At 37.0% G+C, this 19,550-nt stretch overlaps 2 protein-coding genes across 7 annotated transcripts in view; one reads left to right on the forward strand and one right to left on the reverse strand.

Moving 5' to 3' along the window:
* LOC123710915 (bifunctional arginine demethylase and lysyl-hydroxylase JMJD6-B) lies at window positions 1–3,018 on the forward strand. Of its 3 annotated transcripts, XM_045663236.1 has the most exons (6): window positions 161–261; window positions 915–1,027; window positions 1,128–1,319; window positions 1,854–2,159; window positions 2,449–2,578; window positions 2,709–3,018. In XM_045663236.1, coding segments are annotated over exons 1-6 (828 nt in total). In that variant the 5' UTR covers window positions 161–260; the 3' UTR covers window positions 2,795–3,018. The 3 variants fall into 3 exon arrangements, with proteins under 3 accessions (XP_045519202.1, XP_045519192.1, XP_045519183.1); XM_045663246.1 differs by lacking the exons at window positions 161–261; window positions 915–1,027 and adding an exon at window positions 1–61; XM_045663227.1 differs by lacking the exon at window positions 161–261 and having other exon boundaries at window positions 716–1,027.
* Window positions 3,008–19,550, reverse strand: part of LOC123710886 (V-type proton ATPase 116 kDa subunit a1) — a 25,394-nt gene continuing 8,851 nt past the window's right edge. For all 4 annotated transcript variants that reach the window (XM_045663184.1, XM_045663176.1, XM_045663201.1 and 1 more), the window contains 13 exons: window positions 14,147–14,273; window positions 12,559–12,735; window positions 10,840–11,052; window positions 9,974–10,124; window positions 8,824–8,963; window positions 8,335–8,571; window positions 7,903–8,015; window positions 6,404–6,552; window positions 5,567–5,703; window positions 5,270–5,356; window positions 4,448–4,561; window positions 3,673–3,932; window positions 3,008–3,545 (listed from right to left, as the gene is read on the reverse strand). In XM_045663184.1, coding sequence (XP_045519140.1) covers window positions 3,446–3,545; window positions 3,673–3,932; window positions 4,448–4,561; window positions 5,270–5,356; window positions 5,567–5,703; window positions 6,404–6,552; window positions 7,903–8,015; window positions 8,335–8,571; window positions 8,824–8,963; window positions 9,974–10,124; window positions 10,840–11,052; window positions 12,559–12,735; window positions 14,147–14,273 — 2,005 coding nt within the window. In that variant the 3' untranslated portion in view covers window positions 3,008–3,445. The remainder of the gene's footprint in view (window positions 3,546–3,672; window positions 3,933–4,447; window positions 4,562–5,269; window positions 5,357–5,566; window positions 5,704–6,403; window positions 6,553–7,902; window positions 8,016–8,334; window positions 8,572–8,823; window positions 8,964–9,973; window positions 10,125–10,839; window positions 11,053–12,558; window positions 12,736–14,146; window positions 14,274–19,550) is intronic.

The following is a 19,550-nucleotide window of genomic DNA, read 5'->3' on the forward strand; positions in this document are numbered from 1 at the left end:
CATAGGATAAGCTATTTGCTATGAAGAATGGCTAAAACTCAAAATATGTCTATATTATCTGGTAATAAGTGTGATTATTTTACCTTTAAAGTTTCACCTATAGATTTAATTGAAATTTAAAAGGATTATTATTTTTATTGCAAAAGACTCAACTTTTTATATTGCTACAAATAGACGAATTTGTGAAATTTAAAATAAAAATCTAGTTGAACTCTATTTGAACTTACTTCATAGCCCAATTTTTAGTTTAAGAATCAGTCAGTAAGTCTTCTAATTTTCGAAAACCTATTGCGTATATGGAGCGAAGCGTATGATGGGGTCACAGTTGTGGTGTCGAGAACTGATAATGAATTTCAATTTCATACCCATTAAACACTTGTTGCGTTGACAGCCTTTTGCGATTATTTGAACAAAAACCTATAGGGTGATAAATATATAGAATATTCTTGAACCTTTGAGCACCAAAATATGTTATTTTTTTGACCGTGAATTATAAAAATGAATTAAAACCTAGTACTTCTTGATGCACTTTATATTTTGTTCCACAAAATGCAATACAATGTCTGAGAGAAAGTAATACTCACAACTAACAACCATAAAATATATCGAAGCCTCATATCTTATAATAAGCAATTAGTTTCGCATTTGGCGCTCATTTTCTTAAAATAAGTTTTTTGTATAATAAGTGCTCCATGTCTTTTGTAACCGTGTAGAAAATACTCGATATAAAGAGGGTAGCAATGTTCTCAGCCCCTTCATATCTTCCGGAAACTTAAAGATGAATGGTGATCGTGCCAAACTGTTTGAAAAAAAACTTAAAACCGCGGAATTAAAATGTTTGAAACTAATCAGTAAAATAGAGGATCTTAAACTAAATAACACATTTGTATCAAAACTGGAATTACCTCATAAAGTGCAAATACCTAGTGAATTCAGGAGGTATTTTAAATATATTATAGGGGCGGCTGTAGTTGCCTTTTTAGGCTTTACTCTGTCCTGGATTTTTAATCAGTTTTATACTGAGAATGTAAGTTTTAAGATATTGCTAATATCGGAGCGTTGCTACGTAAGGTATTTAATACGACTACGCACCGATATCTAACATTTAACTTAATAGATATTTGCAGGACTGCATTCTTCAATTGCCATCATCGTCCAAGTCTCTCTTTCGACCTCCAGAGGACTGTTCCATGTGCATAGACATAAAAAACGTCACGAGACTATCAGATATCACGGCCGAGGAATTTGAGGAGCTGTTTGCGTATACCACTAAACCTGTCATTGTGACCGATGCTACGAGAAATTGGAGAGCTATAGAAGTGAGTATAATTAAATTTATTAAATAATATCCTACAGTTTACCATAATACTTCTAGAATCTAGAAACATCGGTCTTTCTAACCCTGTAATGGAAAATACATATCCTTTTACTATATTTATATTTTTACGTGGTGTTTTTTATTGATAAAAGCTTGCTCACACTCGGCACACTGATAAATTGGTAAAATTAACCACAAAATACATATTTTAATGTGACAAGCTCTTATGGGCAAACATGACATACACGATGAGGTCATATAAATATTAAACAAAACAATTAGTAATCAAAAAATTGAAATTACAAAAAACTGTCTTCTCTAAGATGCTTCGATCCTCACAACTTTTATGCCTCATCCTCTCTTATAATATTCACCATATACGCTCATCAGTTATGGGTGCCGATAACCCGTTCTTATGCAGAAAGAGCGTGGTTGATTGGCAACCATCCTCCTCCCGTGTTGCTGAATTGTGTAGCTGAACCACCTCGATTTCGTCATTATAATGTTGTATTTGGACATTATCTAAAATTTACAGGAATTTAGCTATGACTTCTTCGCGGACTTCTATCTAAACGAGAAGAAAGGAAAGAGAATAAACGATTGCTTCTATTTTTCATATAAATCTGGTTTGAATTCTCTAGAAGAAGTGTTTACTATGGATGAGAAACGCGCCAACCTCTCTGGTGAACCGTGGTACGTTGGTTGGAGCACCTGTTACGATGAGGAGACCAGAAAGCTGAGGAGTTACTACAGCCGACCTTACTTTTTACCGAAAACGGCCGAAAGTGATATGGTCGATTGGATCTTTATGGGAGGACCTGGACAAGGGGCGCATATGCATGTAATTTCCTTGTTTTTACTAATGAATGCCGTAACTTATTGCCTTGACGAAAATAATAATTATGTTGATTTTTTTTCTCTTAACTACGTAAAACAAATACCTAAGGGTGAAGTTGGTACTCCGTGAACAAACAAATTAATATAATTAGCGCTAGATTCGCAAGTTTGGAATGACGTGGTACAAAAACTCAATATTCAAATCGTTAATGGAGATTGCGTCGTACCCCTACGAAATCATGAATAATCTCTTAGTCTGCATAATCCGATATCATCTCCATTACGATTCCCAGGTTGACTCAGTGCGTCACATTTCGTGGCAGGCACAGATTCGCGGTCGCAAGCAGTGGGATCTAGCGCCGCCACCCGAATGTATTTACTGGTGCGACTGGATCACCTTTACTGTGGAGCCAGGGGAAATACGTAAGCGTTTATATATTTTTCGCAGCCAATCGATCCCCCACGTAGTAGGCCAGTTAACAAATAACATTATGATAGAAAATAATTAATTTTATTTTTTGGTATTCTTGGCACTAATAAAAACCGATTTCAGTGGTGGTGGATACAAACCGCTGGTACCACAAGACAACCGTCCTGCCGGGAGACATCAGCATCACCATTGGAGCCGAATTTGACTGATACCATTATATTTTAACACATAATTGTAATGCCCATACAACTATTATTTGCGCTAACAACTCTTACTAGAGGTATTTTTTATTAGGCCGGTATCACACCCGCTAATTGGTGTTCATGGGCGTCCCGTTGGTCCGTTTGAACCCCTATTATATAATAAAAAATATTATTATCACCAGTACATAAGAAATATAATTCATAAATAAAACACCAATACAAGCTACAATATTTATTTCTGATTCAACAATAAACCCCATCGTAAGCCGATTTCATGACTTACTGGAATAAGTTATAATGATACATTAAAGAGAGCCTCGGGATATAATTAAAAATCAGATTTAAGTACATCTCAACTTATAAAAAATGTTTACAAAAATGAATAAAAACAAATCGTTACAATCTCACGTCGAGCGCGGCTAACATTGGGATATAATTCACTTTTTAACTCCTATCACTAAATAACTGGATCGAAACGCGTAAAGCGATCGTAGACCATCATACAGCTGTACAAGAGAAGTAGAAGAGAAGTAACAAAGAATAAAAGAAAATATAAATATAGATTTTTAATTTTCTTCGAACGGCAAACATCGTACGACACACGTTTCTACTCTGAGAGATCTCTAAACACGAATAATACGATAAACACTCCCGGATCTACTCCTCGCCTTGTCCCGCGGAATCGAGGATGACTTCGAAGGAGAAAGGCTGGAATAAGTATCCTTCGCCCGCGTAGAATTTGCTTTGGAACTCGACCCTGGAAGGAAATTTAACCAACTAAAGTATTTGTATTGTAAAATGATGATGGGCGAGGGCGATCCTCGCTCCACCGGAGACCACGGATCAAGCTGTGACTTTCAAGCGTCGTGAAAGCGATGGCTGACCAGTGCAAACGCAGCGTGTGCAGAAAGGCCGACAGTCCCTCCATGAGCACCAGGATGGAGACGGAGATGGCGGCCCATCCCGCGAACACCACGTACAGGAACACCCCGCCCTCGTACCCGCCGGACTTCAGGCCCTTGCGGAGCAGCATGTTCCAGGCCACCTCGGCCAGTTGGGCGTGGGCCAGAGACAGCGCCCACAGACGCAGGTAGGACGCCGTGTGGGAAATGCTGCCGAGCACGTACTCGATGGTGTGGATCGCCTAGAAAACGTGTTTACATATATATATATATATATATATGTGTGTGTGTTAAGCGACAATTAGCTATGGCCAAACTTGGAATACACAAAAACCTTTGAACTTTAAAACTTGGAAAAAAATATTGACGTGTATAGAGCTAAAAATACTGTCAATAGTAAGTTAATCAAGTAAGTCAATAAATATTGTCCTTTACTAACATAACTTTTACACATTTGTACACATATATAGCTATGTATTAGTATAATCTACATATAATATTTTTTAATTTTTGTCACGGTGACTGAAGACAAAAGGTGTTGAATGTCAAAAGTATCACAGCTATAGAGAAAGTTGTGTTATCTGTATTTATTTCCCCGGAGTTGTATGTAAAAAATTATAAATTTATAATAATAAATAGCTTCAATCCGGTAAAAAGTGTCATTACATTTAGTTCTGAAAATTACTACAATAAGAAAAATCAAAGATCAAGGGTTCAATTGGGCTAAAACACTTTTGAAGTCCAACGGTCTATTTACCTGGTGAATGAAGACTTCAGAGATATCTTCTTCCTGATGATGCGAAGCGGGCACGGGTGCTCCACCGGCCGTTCCATTCTCGGCATTTTCAGCCAATGGCTGCTGGCCTTGAAGCTAAAATAAATTACAGTTATTTTTAGCTTTAAGATCGTTTATGAATATTGGTTTCTATAAACAATTATAACTTAGAAGAGAGCGGTTAACTTAAGTTATAGATATAAAATAATAGTGTTTGTAACCGTAGTTGTCTCCTATATCAAACAATTAGTAAATTTAATTATTAAAAGATACTGAATTATATAAAATATATAAAAGCTCATTTAACTTTTGTATTTGCTTTAGTTATAACATCCGATCAAGTGGTGGAGAATGATGAATTATTGCCAGGAATCTTCTCCGTTCTACTGCCTGGACTTAATCTTGTAATATTCATATACTACACTCATTTTTCAGTAGCCACACGCTTGCAGTGCCTACAAACACCAAAGAAAATCTGTGACGCTACAACCTTTTTAGTTCCAGGCCTCAGATTTCTGTATGTGTTTGATGATCATTTGTCAATCTAATAGACAAGTAGGTGATCAGCCTTCTGTGCCTGACGCACTCCGTCGACTTTTTGGGTCTAAGGCAAGGTTTCCTCACGATGTTTTCCTTCATCGTACGAGCGAATGTTAAATACGCACATAGAAATGAACTCCAATGGTGCACAGCCAGGGAACGAACCTACGACCCCAGGATGAGAGTCACACACCGACACTGCTCACAAAAGCCAGTACCTTTTTAAAATTTATCAATAGTTACTGATATGATACTAAAACTAACCGCTCTTTTCTTCCTCTCTTGCATGATGAAGTAGGGTTTGCCGAACAACATCACGGGCACACACACAAGAGCCACCAACACGAAGAACTGAAATGAAATTCATTATTGTTTACAACATTTTATAGAAACATTTGCCTGAGACCAGTTTTAGTTGCTGTGATTAAACAATAAACCTTCAAGAAAAGAACGTCCCAATTCTTAAAAGGCCGGCTGCGCGGTTGCGATCCTTCTGGCAATGAGAATTGCGCTTAACATCGCGCACAGGAGAAACCTCCTGTTACATAAAAAAAAAAGTACCTTTTGCAGTCCAATCTGTCCAGGGTACATGGTGGGGTCGCACTGTGTTCGCGGGTTCTCGTCAGTTTTGAACAGCATCATGTTGATGAACGTGATCAGGATGGAGGGAGCGCAGAAGCCAGACGACTTCACGATATCTGTAAACCAATAATCGCAATATACAACTCCAGGCGTTTGTTATACTCCACCAATTTTTATAACCAAAGTAAAAATTCACTAAAATCGGTTCAGTAGTTTTTGATAGGAGTGTTGGCCTAGTTTCTTGCATCGAGACCCTGAGATCGTCGGTTCGATCCCTGGCCGTGCAACACTTGAGTTACTTTCTATGTGAGGAGAACATCGTGAGGAAACCGGCTCGCCTTATACCCAAAAAGTCAACGGCATGGGTCAGGCGCAGGAGACTGATCAACTATTATTAGATTGACTGATGAACCAGATATAGAAATCTGAGGCCCAGACCTAAATATATATATATATATATATATAAATGATATATCATCACTTGAAAAAGGGCCACATTGACCTCAAATTACTTGTGTAATTATTTTTCTTAAACCAGGATTTATTCAAACATTCATCTCTGATGGGTCAGCCGAAACCGCCTTCAAAAACTTTAATCATTTGGATCAATGAACTACCTACAAGATGGCAAAAGATAGCAATGGTACATACTTTGATTAAGTAAATACATTGTATTTAAAAAAATCTACTTTTCGTTCCACCCATACAAAACGCTAATACCATATGTAAGAACCTAATATATTATTATATAGATAATAAATGTTACTTTTTTAATGTGCGCACGCGCAGACTATTATTACTTTTAAAATTGTATACCTTCTTCTTGGCTTCCGAAGTGGTCAATGGTGGCTCCGTAAAACGTCCACTTCATGAACATCAGCAGCACCATGTAGAAGAAGAGCACCGTCAGGAAAATTATCTGAGGGACGAACTCCACGTAGATGCTGATGCGGCGCTTGAAGTACCTGAACGAAATGTTCAATTTTGTCAATACATTAACCTCTCACGTAATATTCCATAGATTTTTATTGTAGCTTCCTTCTATTACATTTAAACATTGTTACGAAGACGGGTCGACTACAATGTTTCTAGATTTTTCCACTAGTTAGAGAACTTTTCAGAAGGCTGAAATATGATTTCTGACCGTTTCAGGAGAGGGTTAATAACATATTAGAAAATTGTAATTTCCATAATGTTACCCTAGTTTTCAGGAAGCTGAAACCTTTTTTCAGTCGGTTTCAGAACATGTGTAGTAGAGTGGTGTAGTTTTCAGGAGATCCGTTTTCAGGCGTTTTCAGGCCTAGGTATACCCCTTTGATGAAGGAATATTCTAGACCAAACTTTCTAGGTGTGAGACAAGGACGAAATGATACGAGAGAGAGAGAGAGAAGATCAGAACTTTCTCGAAACTAGACTGAGCACTCTAGAACGCCGTACGACAAGGACGGAGCAACGTGCGAAAGAGACAAAAAGTGCGGACGTTCTAGAATTGTGCAATCGCTACTCAGTAGCAAGCCCGCCTAGAAAGTTCTCGAATATTGTTTAGAATTATTCCCAGGGATATATAAGCGAGCCGAAACGCGACTAGTCACCTTTAGTTTTGAATGCGATAACCGAAGCGATAAAGTGCGAATAAAGTGATAAAGAACTGTGTGAAGTGTGCATTAGTGAAGTAATTAGTGACTGTTTTTGTGCGTGTTATAAGTGCATTTCTGCGATTAATTTGTGTCCATAAATTCCTCATTGATTTATCAAGACATAAACCCTGGAATCTACGGCATTTTCTATCCGATCCCCTAGCTCGTAACAACATTATAATTCATTTTGATTCGCAAACGAGCATACGGAATCAACATAAAGGGCAGGTGCGTTGCCGGCCTTTGAGGGAGTACACTCTTACTTTAAAAAATTGGAAGCCGTATCTCTCAGGGAAGAGGAATACCGGGAGTCGATTCCACATTTATGCTGATAAATTGATACGGCTCGTTCGGTGTTGAAACGAAGCAGAACACTCACACTCTTTAGTACACTTTGAGAGAACGCAAAGAGATGCAATGCCTCTGAGAAGAGAGAATTTTTTTTTTTCATAAATTGGAATTATTACGACCACCTCGTGTGAGATCGAAGCGTCAGCTTTGGACATACCGCTCAGGGACCGGAAGACATTACTGATTGAGCATTGTGGTGATGAGACGTCGGCCCGTGATGGGTCTGACAGATTGTGATAAAAAGTGAGATCGCTGCTAATGACGATGTCAGTATGGATTGAGTGACTGTCATTCGTGTCAATGTAATAAAATGAATGTAATACACACAAGTGGTTCCACAGCGACATACAGACACCGAACAGCATGTGGAACACCCCGATGATGATGGAGATCTTCATCTTGTAGGCGTTCATGAAGATAATTTTGTTCGCTTCTGCCAGCTGTAAATTCAAATTAAATTTATTTTAATTGCTCTTGCAGTCATGATTAAATTTACTTCTGGGCTCTGAAACTAAAACGCTTAGTCACGTGACAATTCCTATAAAAAATCCTTTGGCAAAAGCAACTTGCGATGCCTCTGGCATTGAGAGTGTCCATGGGCGGCGGCTCGTTTGCCCGCTGTTCTATATAAAAAAGTAGATTTGAGCATGTTTAAACTTTTGGATCCGAGAGGTATGATACGAACTACAAAAATACAATATTAATAACATTAGATAGCGCGGTAATACACATTACTACCCTTATTATAGAATTACCGACCTGCCAAACCGGGTCGATTCCGAAGGGGTACGGAGACTGAAGGTAGTCCCAAGAGTCAGGGTTGAGTTGCAGCAACTTGTTCTCTTCGAGGGTACTGATGTTGTAGTTATTCCTCCAAGAAGAGCCGAAAATGTTGAGACTTTTCGAGAAGATGTCGTTGTATATGAGCCCAGTGTACATTGAGAACAGGCCCATGAGCAGAATGATGTAGCGTCCGCCAAAGAAGATGTTCCAGATCTGGAATTGTTATGTTCCAAATTGAGACAAAAATTGTGTCTATAGCTCTATGTAAAAAAATATGGACCTTCAAGGGCGTGGACGAAGAACGAACATTACCATAACGAAACGAAAAAATAAGAGAAAAAACAAAAGGAAAATGACAATTTTAATACTTTAGTTGCAATTCCAAAAAAAAAAAACTTTTTTAAAGATCTTACTTAAAACATATGGTAAATTTATACAATATATATATTTGAAATGAATTCTCACCTCGCTGTCAATCTTCTTTGCCTGCAGAGGTTTCTCCTTGTAGCACATCCAGAATCCAAAAGCGGCCATTAGAGCCCCATGGCCCAAATCTCCGAACATCACCGCGAACAGGAACGGGAACGTTATTATGGTGTATGGGGCTGGGGGGGAAATATTATTATTTTAATTAATTACTGGAATAACTAATAACGGCTCTGGCACTGATTTTATTTCAAAGTTAACTCTTAACTATTCTCATACTCAAATGCAATAAATAATAAAATATATAGAAAATAAGAATGATTAAAATGTGTTATAATCGTGCAAATGGCAAAGTTACATAATTTTTTTTCTATTAGTAGTTAGTGTTCAAGTATTACGTCACGCAACTTCTGGAGATTCTAGACCCCCCCCCCCCCTGGTTGATGAAACGCCGCCGTAACGTTTTCTGAATCCAATAGTAAAACGTTTTGTGACCACCCCCAGTGACTCTTTATACCTAAAGCTCACCATTATGTGGTGTAAAGTACTGGAAAGTCGAAAATAGTATTATCAATAACGCGTAATTTAAACCCCGCCCCGCATCGTAACGTTTTACAAGAGGACACCCCCCCACCCCCCAAATTCGTTACGTAATACTTGAACGCTCCCTAACGCAAGAAGTTTTTATGTTATTCCAAACACTAGGATACTATTCGACTCTCTTGATAAATATACTATGTTAATATATAATAAATAGCTGATCACATATTTCCTGGTAAATATATCCCCATTGAATACTAGGTCTGGTAGGGGAAAATATAAACAAAATAAAGGAAGAGAGATAATCATTGTGACAGTAACACGCTGGACTCATCAATCCAAGCCAAGAAACCAAGATTGACAAATTTATAGTAGCTATTTATAACTGGGACATACTGTGTGTGGTTTTGGAGTCACAAGATAAGTGTACAGTGCCACTTTTCTTGGCCAGCTAGAGCTTCGCTGTCATGGATATTAGTATTGCCAGTAAATAAAAATTAACCATTATAACGTTTAATACTTAGGCACAACTGCTATGATAGGTTTTTTACCTGTTCTATTAATATAATATCTTTTAAGATACCTAGACATCAGAACATATATATATTGCATATATCTCTGTTTAATGATATTCGTGATTCTGGCTCACCTGGGTTAACCTCCCGATAGGTGGCGACACCATACGCGTAGATGAGGTTCTGGAAGGCGATGGTGAACTTGTTGTTCCGGTTGTATGTGGGCGGGTCTTCCAACGTCTCCATCCGGTTGAGGATGGGCGGAACCGAACTGCCACTGCGTTCCTGGAACGCGTTATTTTAATTACGTGTTATAACTCTTAAAAAATACAACTTAATAATTGACAGAAGCCCATATAACTAATGTTGGGTATTTAGAATTAATAGATGACGCTGTAAGTGTCAAGTTCCCCTAGTAGAGATGGCGCCATTAGTACCTTCATTTGTTATTTTAAGTCAAAATTATTTCTTACATGGAATTGCGCCATCTGCTGTCAGCTTTAGCTAACTTGACACATGTTGGCGATATTGCGTTCTGTTCCAGTGAATGGGCCAAGAAACGACAATGTTAGATATTTTAAGTCCTAAAGGAATATAAACGTTCTCCACAAGCTTCTTATAGAACGTGAAACAGAACAGCGTTACGCCTCGCCCCACAAGGGGTAAATTCGAAAATTTATTAAAATTATTCGGTATTTGCATTACAGTTTTTCATGTTTTGAAACTTTACTTGCTGTGTTTCGTTAAAAAAATCCTAAAACCTATCATTTAAATTTTTATAACTAAAATTATGTATTACAAAAGATTTTAGATGCTAGGGTGGGGCACAAAAAGCTTGGGAAACACTGGGACAAACAAATACATATGTGACTTATATTCTTAACTTAAACGGTTTAAGCACGTGTAAGCAATCAGATAGGGCAATATCAACAATTATTTTCGCCAGGAATCGAATCTTGAAATTGTGTTAAGCATATTAAATGAAAAACACTAAAATTACCGTTCCCCTCCTAAGCGCCAGTTGTATCGTCTCCATGTCGAGAGCCGGAACCCAGCACTCCGCGATCAGACACTTTTGAGTGACATCCAGGTTGAACAGATTCAACGTATGGTAGATGGCCTTAATCTTGCGAACTTTGACGAACCAATTCTTGATGTTCTTGGCTGCGGCGACCAGCACGCGATGACGGTGGTCTTGGGTTTGTCCGAGAACCTGTATAACAATATTTTATTTACTATTTTCTTTCCACAAAAATAAATCAAAGGCCTTTATAGCGTGGCCGAGTATTTAGACCATAAGTTTGACAACATTTATAAATAGCTTAAAATTAATATGGCTAATTGTGCGGATTTTTATAATTGATCCATCAAAATGACTAAACAAGAGTAACACAAAATGTTCGTATAAGGGTGTTAAGTAACTGTCCGTGGATGATGTTCGAAATCCTGTAGTAAAGGAAAATCTATACAAGATGTTAAACTAAATGTTAGGAAAAATTTATTCTAATTACATACTACATATCTGTGCCACATATCACAGCGTACACATTTTGACAGAGACAAGATAGTATATATATTTTTTACAGCATAGGGGCTCAAGTGAGTCTACGAAACAGCTTAAAGAGGCAGTTATAGCAGCCCATGGCCTTAGGGAGTCTACTCTAATTTAGATTTAGTTTTTACTATCGGTTCAGGCCAGCTTAAGACTTGCGTGTTCTGTGCTAAATATAATCAATTAATAATTAGTAAATGAATTCAGTTTCAACGGTGTAACGTAAAAATTCAATTTACATTAACTAGCGGAGCAAACTTTGTTTAATTTTACGACTTGGCTATAAAGACTCCATATAGTTATAAGACGTTTAAGCCATGAACAGTAAAACCATCAAAAGAACAAACAATGGACCTAGTTTTCACGTCACGTTGCCCAACATAATCGCTGTACCAACATCGTAAACCGCGATATTTATTTTCTGTGTCAAAGTCGTTCCGATAACAGAATTTGTCAAATAAATTGCCGCTGTCAGGGGGAAATATGTCCTCCATGCATTCATTTTCATAATTTATCATGTATTCAAGCCGCTTTTGTTCATAGTTTTACATATATTCACCTAAATAGGTTTCATGACGGAACATTACGATCTAACCTAACTAAGACTAATTAGTAAGTTACGTCTAACCTAACGATATTTAACATGAGAAAGTGTCCAAAAACACTAATTACAGTCTCTATTAAAGTGTCTCTTCTTGTTCTCTGTTCTTGTGTTCTATTTATTTTAAGTCTTACAAAAGAATTGTTAAATCATTTTAGGCCGTTTTAGTCCAGCAACATTGACACAACAAGGTTTCACACTGTCGCAATATTTTTTTCGAAAGTTTAATTGAATCAAATAAACGTTAAAAGACGTTTCTAATCATGCCCTTTTACTAACAATTCTACAGAAAAAAGCCGGCAGAGCAAAATTTAGGGACATAAGAATTTTAATCTCCGTAACTGTTTATGGTAGAAAGTCTATGTTAAAAGATTAAGCAACTTTTACGAGTACTGCATCAGCAAGAAATACTACCACTGGTATAGTCAATCAAAGGCCGGCAACGCGCTCTCTAAAATAAGTGTCCATGAATCTGTGATTCGTCATTTCTGGGCGTCCCGTCCTAATGACACGCTACTTTGTGATACAGTTCCATTCCCCCTCATCAGCCCATAATTATAATTTACCGTATTCAAATCTTCAATCCTGGTCATGACACCCATAGCCATTTCCCTTCGGTCAGCAGGCGCTTCAGGGCATGGGTAGAGAGTAGCGCGGAAGCCCTCGCAAATCTTCTTCACGCGGGTCTTCAACTGGTCTCCTTGGAAGAAGATTATGAACACCGACTTGTATACCTGGTCCGACTGGAAATTGAAAAAAAGCTTAATGATAATATGCCAGACAGCCATGGCGTGTATGTTTGTAGTAAGGTAAAATAACTCAACATATACATATGTTTTTGTATAAGTTAACTAAGTGTAAATAAATACATTCGTTGTAAACTGTTTACGTAACGTTCATAAAATGGTTTAAGCCTTGAAACGGCCTTTCGGGTTGGGAGACAATCATCAATGTGGTGTGGTGCAAAATATGATTAAAAGATTAAGAGAGAGATTAATATTTTAAAATGTATATTACGCTTCTCTACGATTTTGTTTCACTGAGATAAAAAATGGTGTCTATGGAATTTTCGAAGGCTTCCTTCCTTTGACAATTAATAGAATGTGTGTGTGTGTGTGAGCAACGTTAACACTTTTTTTGGATGGATGGATGCCGGCTCTTCTGATGTTAAGAGATTCCGCCGCCCGTGGACACTCCACCCGTATCACCTCGACGTCCATGGTTCGACAACTGAGCGTTTCTTGCAATTTACCACCACTATGTGGAACCAGCTGCCCACTGAAGTATTTCCGAACCAATTCGACTTAGGGTCGCCTGTTAAATATACTCTTAATGAAAGCTCACGAGAGTGTTGCCGGCCTTTTAAGAATTGTTACGCTCTTTTCTAGAATGACCCTGAGTCGAATTGGTTTAGAAATACTTCGTATTGTGCGATAGTGCCACTCGATAGCCGATGATAAAACTGAGCTGCAGGTAAATGCTGTATAAGATGCAAACCCCACATCTCAACGCAACGCCAAGGGATCAAGCCGCTTGGAAATAAGTACGTTTGTCACGCTACACGAGTTATTAGCTATGTCTCTTTCCGTTTCTTGAATAAAGTATTCTAATGCAGAGAACATACCAACAGTAAACCCGAATAGTATACAGTTGATCAGTGTGGTTGTTCAACACCATCTAGTCCAAAATGACTTCCCGTTAGACTCAAACATAAATTTAATATCATTTAAGAAAGAATATTCAAAACTAAACAAACACACTTACCGTCTAGAAACTTAAGTATCAATCTAAACAAAACATATCGTTTCATCTTTTGTTTTCGTGTTAAAATACTTGTATACATTAAGAAAAACACTTTTTGAACGGATTAAAGCTATGTATTATTTTTTAAAACTTATAGTTATTTACATAATTCTAAATTTTACATTTTTTTCCCGACGTTTCGCGTACTTTTCAGTGTGCGTGGTCACGGTGACTGAAGACGAAAGGTCTTAAATGTTAAATGTCAAAAGTAACACAGCTGCAGAGAAAGTGGTTTTATCTGTATTTATTGCCTCGAAGTTGTATAATACATAGCTTTAATCCGTTCAAAAAATGTTTTTCTTAATGTGTAAAATCTATTTTAACAAAAGACAATACTACTTTTATACATACCGAGGATGGATCTTCCAATGGTGTATCAATTTCAGCCTGTCTCAAAAAGACATTTCCTCTACAGGCCCTCCATAGCATCCTTTCAAAAGCCGGGATACGCTCCCGGAGGATAACTCCAGCAACGAAACTGCACAGAAACGTGTCTTAGCACCATGCATGGTCGACATATCAATGATTATGAAACATTTCTAAATGAAATATATACAATTCAGTATTGCCACATTAAAGAATCTATTCATATTGGAAATAGATTTTTTAAAAGGTCCGTCGAAAGTCACGAATGGCGCTTTTGCATTGCATTTGCAATTCTCATTTATACACAACATAGGACTTTCTCAGGACGTGTGATGAATACTAATAATGATCTTGATTACGAAATGCAGAGAGATATCGATCGTATGGAATTTCATAAGGCATTGCCATGTGACATAAATTTACAAAAAAATATTTAAATAGACGTTTAATGAAATATTTGTGCTAATTTGCTATTATTTTATAAAACTAATTAGTTGGTTACTCGCTTTATATATGTTTTAGTGGATTATTTAAAGCAAATGCTTATAGAGCAGTGTTGGCCAAGTGGTATCAGCGCGCGACTCTCATACTCTGAGGTCGTAATCCCGATCGTATTTCCCGTGCACCAATGGACCAATCGGTGCATCGTGAGGAAACCGGCTTTCCTTAGACCCAAAAAGTCGACGGCGGATGTTAGCTGATGAATGAAACAGATACAGAGGCCAATACCTAAAAAGCTCCCTACAACCACTGCTTTATTTATATGCCTATTTCGTCTTATTATATATCCTCGTGCCTGGGGTTGTGTTCAATTACCAAGATGTCATAAGTATCGGGCTTGATTTCCGTTAACAAGCAGGTAATATATAAATCTGTAACTCCTCCCCTCCGATATGATGACCGACGGTTCACTCACATATACAGCTGTAAATTGTATGTGCCAAAAACATATTTTTATATGATATATATGAACATACTGGCCGTACCATATATAAAAGAGAAATTTCCATTCTCCGATAATAGGAAATAGACACGAAAGACTTGTGAATTTAAACTGATTTTATCGCGACAACATAAGTGGAAAATCATGGCCGATTTTTTCCATTACAATTTCAACTGATAAATTGTAATGAGAATTTTATCATTGATAATGTAATCTGTTACGTAACGGCTGACGTAATTCTTGTTCAACTTTATATTCAAATGAGCACATTTAATGAAATACATTATAATATTAAGCAGAACTTTTTTTTTGCACACGAGGAGCAGGCTATCCCCCTGTATTAAGTGATACCGCCGCCCAAAGACACTCCCACTGCCATAAGGCTCTTCCGTCTATTGAAGGACAGCTGGTTCGAAAGTTCGAAAACGAGCGGAATTTTGGTACCAACCCATGGTAAAACTTAGCTGCAGAAACCCTACCTGAATTCCTATTATTAATATAAATATGGAATACTTTCTACAAAATGTATACCAAACTAACCTAACCTAAGCCTCAAATTCAAATTGAAGACAAAACTTTAAAACGCATACTCAAAAACCCATGGCACTACAAGTTACAACCCTTGATCTTAGCTTCAGATTCCTATATCTGTTTCGTGGTCATTATTCTAATAAGTAAATAAATGATCAGCCTTCTGTGCCCACTTTTGGGAGTAAGGTATGCCGGAAGCCGGCATGTTTGCCGGTCTTTTATTTCACAGTACGATATAGACAGATAGTCTAGGTAGTTAGTTAATACCCGTCCAAAGTTTGACCTACTTAAGGCCCTATCTCAGCACGAATTACTGTGTCAGTGTCTCGGGGTGGACTGCGGTTCGCAGTGGAGAGCTGGAGCACTGAGGCGCGCCGGCCCGTTACAACAATTGCTTACGTAAAACATTCAATTAATATTATTTTATCAATTTTTTTTATCAATGGATTACTTGACTATCGATAAAATATACATGTTCGTCATAAAATTGTCTATGTTTGGATGTTTTTTTTCTATCGAGCGAAGTTATTTAAATCCGTGTATCGATCCTTTAAAATGGATACATAAACATGGAACTCCACCATATATTTATTCCATTCGCCCTACTTCAAGATGACAAAAGTTGGAAAGAAACAATGTGCATTCATTCTTGGAGCTTGGCGACCGCCTAGGCCCTTCAGGATACGACTCGCACAGTGAAGCCACAAGGTGAACGTCCATCGCATTATCAGTACATCATTTGTCTCCCCCTTCCTTCCATAAAATATATGAAGCTAAATGTTAATAATAAAGCAGTTTTGGCCTAGTGGCTTCAGCGTGCGCATTCTCATGCCAGAGGTCGTAGGTTAGATCCCCGGCTGTGCACCAATGGACATTCTTTCTATTTAACTCGCCTTAGACCCAAAAAAGTCGACGGCGTGCGTCAGGCACAGGCTGATCATCCACTTAACTATTAGATGATCATGAAACAGATCAGAAAGCGGTCGTTCAAAACTTGGCTGTGCAATAAGAGATAACAAAAGAACGGCAACACACTCGCGAGCGTTGTGGCAATGAGTGTAAATGGGCACTTTGGTGCACAGGAACCTTATGCTCGTTGGCCCGTGTTCTATAAAAAAATATATTGGACTGTTCATATGTGATCAATTAAGTCTTTCGAGTTTATTGTATTACATACGATGCTCGTAAAACCGTAATCTATTTGTACTAATTAGTAACCTTGATGTACATACAAGGGTTTCGTATTTCGGCCACCTTGCCTTTTTATATGGAAAAGTGTAAATTTTGACAAATTATCATCACCCATACATGAAGCTGAAAAAATCCTTGGTAGTTCTCATAACACAAACCATAATTGAATACTGACAAAGTAAACAAACGACAATCGCAAAACGAATTGAAAAATTCAATGGCATTAACGGCTTCTATACTATTATATATATATATATATTGTTTAAGTAAGTTCTAGAAGATAATTAAGCTTCCATCATTGACAGAAGTTATATCATTTACATTTCAGTGTTGACTACGAATACGTAGTCACATGACAAGGAACTGCCATTGAATAAAAGATTTGCACTAATCTTTGAAATAACATCAAACCTTCCTTTGTTTAATAACGTAATTCTTACGGACAAATAAAAAGAGCAGACTGTTTCGGAGACCCATGAGTTCGCTTAGGAATAGGAATATAATTTCAAGTGGCTACAGCTTGTGTGCGCATTTAACATACGCCCAAACGGTGATGGAAAACATCGTGACGAAACCATGCCTTAGACAGAAAAAACCAACAGCCTGGATCAGGCACAGGATCACCCACTTGCTTATAAGATTGACACATGATCATGAAACAGATACATAAGGCTCAGACCTAAAACAGATTATAGCAAACTGTTTTTCAATGTATGGAAAACTACATTTTTCTATTTGAAACAACTGTTTTATAACAAAATGTTTAGTAAACCCGTTTTGTCCTTTTCATACCGGATAAAACGTTTTTGCTTTAAATCATAATGATTACATCATTCGTCTCGCCATTTTGGCATCCGCCCAAGTCTGCGAATTTAACATACGTTACTTTTTTTGGTAAAACTGATCATAAATTACTCGTTGAGTCGTCATTCTTTAGTCAATTGGACAGTATGAATAATAAAGTATAATTAAGAATAATCTATGAGTATGAGCCATGGCTTTGAAAAGTGTTATGGAGACAACAAGTAGTGATTTATTTAGAAAAAAAAAACAATTATAAATATTGATTTTCATACTTAAGTCACGTGACACAAGACGGTCACATTCACAACACAACTCGACGATGGCGTAGCAATAAGGTCTTGCCAGTCTGTTTAACACTAATCGCCGAATAACACTTAATACGTGAAAAGTTGTTTATTAACGTGTCTTCAGGCAACCCAATCCTACCTAGAGAAACGTTATGGCGTTGTTTTCAAAAATTTATAAATGTTTTTTATGCTTAATACAATTAAGAATAACTATTTGTATAGGTTCCATAGTGACTAATAAAAAAAATTGAGTGTGTGTGTCAGCTACGACGCACGATTGGAGTTTACTCCTTACGAACGATAATTATGATATATATCGAATAGAAAAAAAAGGGTAAATGAACGCAACTGCTAAAATGATAAGAGAAACAAACATATATCTGTAATTATTCGGATTATTTATATTACTTCAATAAAGCGTATTACATAAAGTATGTTACAAAACAATATAAATAACAATAATAGTTGTGTTCAATTTATACAAATCCAATTTTAGATGCATTCATTCTTTTACACGTTCAATCCTACAGATATATATGTTTGTCTCTTTCTACTTAACGCCTCAACTGTTCGTGTTACACATGATTTTACTCCTCATAAAATTTCCGTACCGGGCCTTATAACTCAAATCGTTTCTTAAGGAGTAAACTCCAATAATCGAAAATGTTCTTGTCAAATAGTCTATTAACGTACCAATAAATAACAACGTTCGATATCGCTCTGTCAATTAAAACCATTCATCAATTACCAGAAAACATTTAACAACGTTATTCATTCGTTACTTTTGAGAATTGGAATCTTAAAATCTACTTGGAATTAATACAAATTTCATATTATTTAAATTATCAGCTTAAATAATTTCGTTAAACAGTTAAGAGAAACGTTCAAACAACATTTTTTCGTATATTTATTTAATTAGCACGAAAATATTATACGATATAAATGCGTATTTTCTTAGTGAGTGTATATATACATATACACTTAGTAAGATTATGATATTTTGTTACAACGTGAAGTTCATTTTATCGTGAAAAATAACGGTTTAGTTACACTTTCCTCGTAAATCAAAAACTTTGCGATGAAAGAGTTTCTTGCCAGTTCTTTCTCCAAATGGGATTCATATATCTTCTATGTTTTTTTAAATATTCATAGTACATAGTAAGTATTAATACCTAGTTAAGATCCTTTAGGGCTTTACACAGGCTCTCAGGCTTGCCGAAAATATGAGGATAGAGTAAGATATGCAACACCAACACGAGCTTCAGTCATGAAGAACGCAACAAAAGAAGTGTACATAGATACTACCAATATGATTCCCGTAATTTTTCATTCCAAATAATGCGTTCGGTAGTACAGTATATCACTATGCAGTACACTAGCCATTACCTTCAACTAACAAGTCAAAATAAAAACATTGTCCAACGTTTCCCACGGTTTGGAACGGTGAGACTTTAATTGGTCACGACAGCAGTAAAACACCAATTTCTATTTGTAAATACTTTGTACTAATTTGTCATAATTACTTTTCGCTAGACGATGAGACGTAACGAGCCGCAAGGTCTCTTGAGATAAGGACTTTGTTTAGTTTACGAAAGAGGAACAGTTTGTGAAACTGAATCCTAAATCACTTATC

The sequence above is a fragment of the Pieris brassicae genome, chromosome 1 (assembly GCF_905147105.1).
Source record: "Pieris brassicae chromosome 1, ilPieBrab1.1, whole genome shotgun sequence".
Lineage (NCBI taxonomy): Eukaryota > Metazoa > Arthropoda > Insecta > Lepidoptera > Pieridae > Pieris > Pieris brassicae.

Bases quoted from the DNA above. Each gene is read 5' to 3' on its own strand.
- LOC123710915 (XM_045663227.1), top strand. From the start codon at position 779: ATGAATGGTGATCGTGCCAAACTGTTTGAAAAAAAACTTAAAACCGCG. The intron at 1,028-1,127 runs GTAAGTTTTAAG...AGATATTTGCAG, and splicing joins ATCAGTTTTATACTGAGAAT to GACTGCATTCTTCAATTGCC. The intron at 2,160-2,448 runs GTAATTTCCTTG...TACGATTCCCAG, and splicing joins GACAAGGGGCGCATATGCAT to GTTGACTCAGTGCGTCACAT.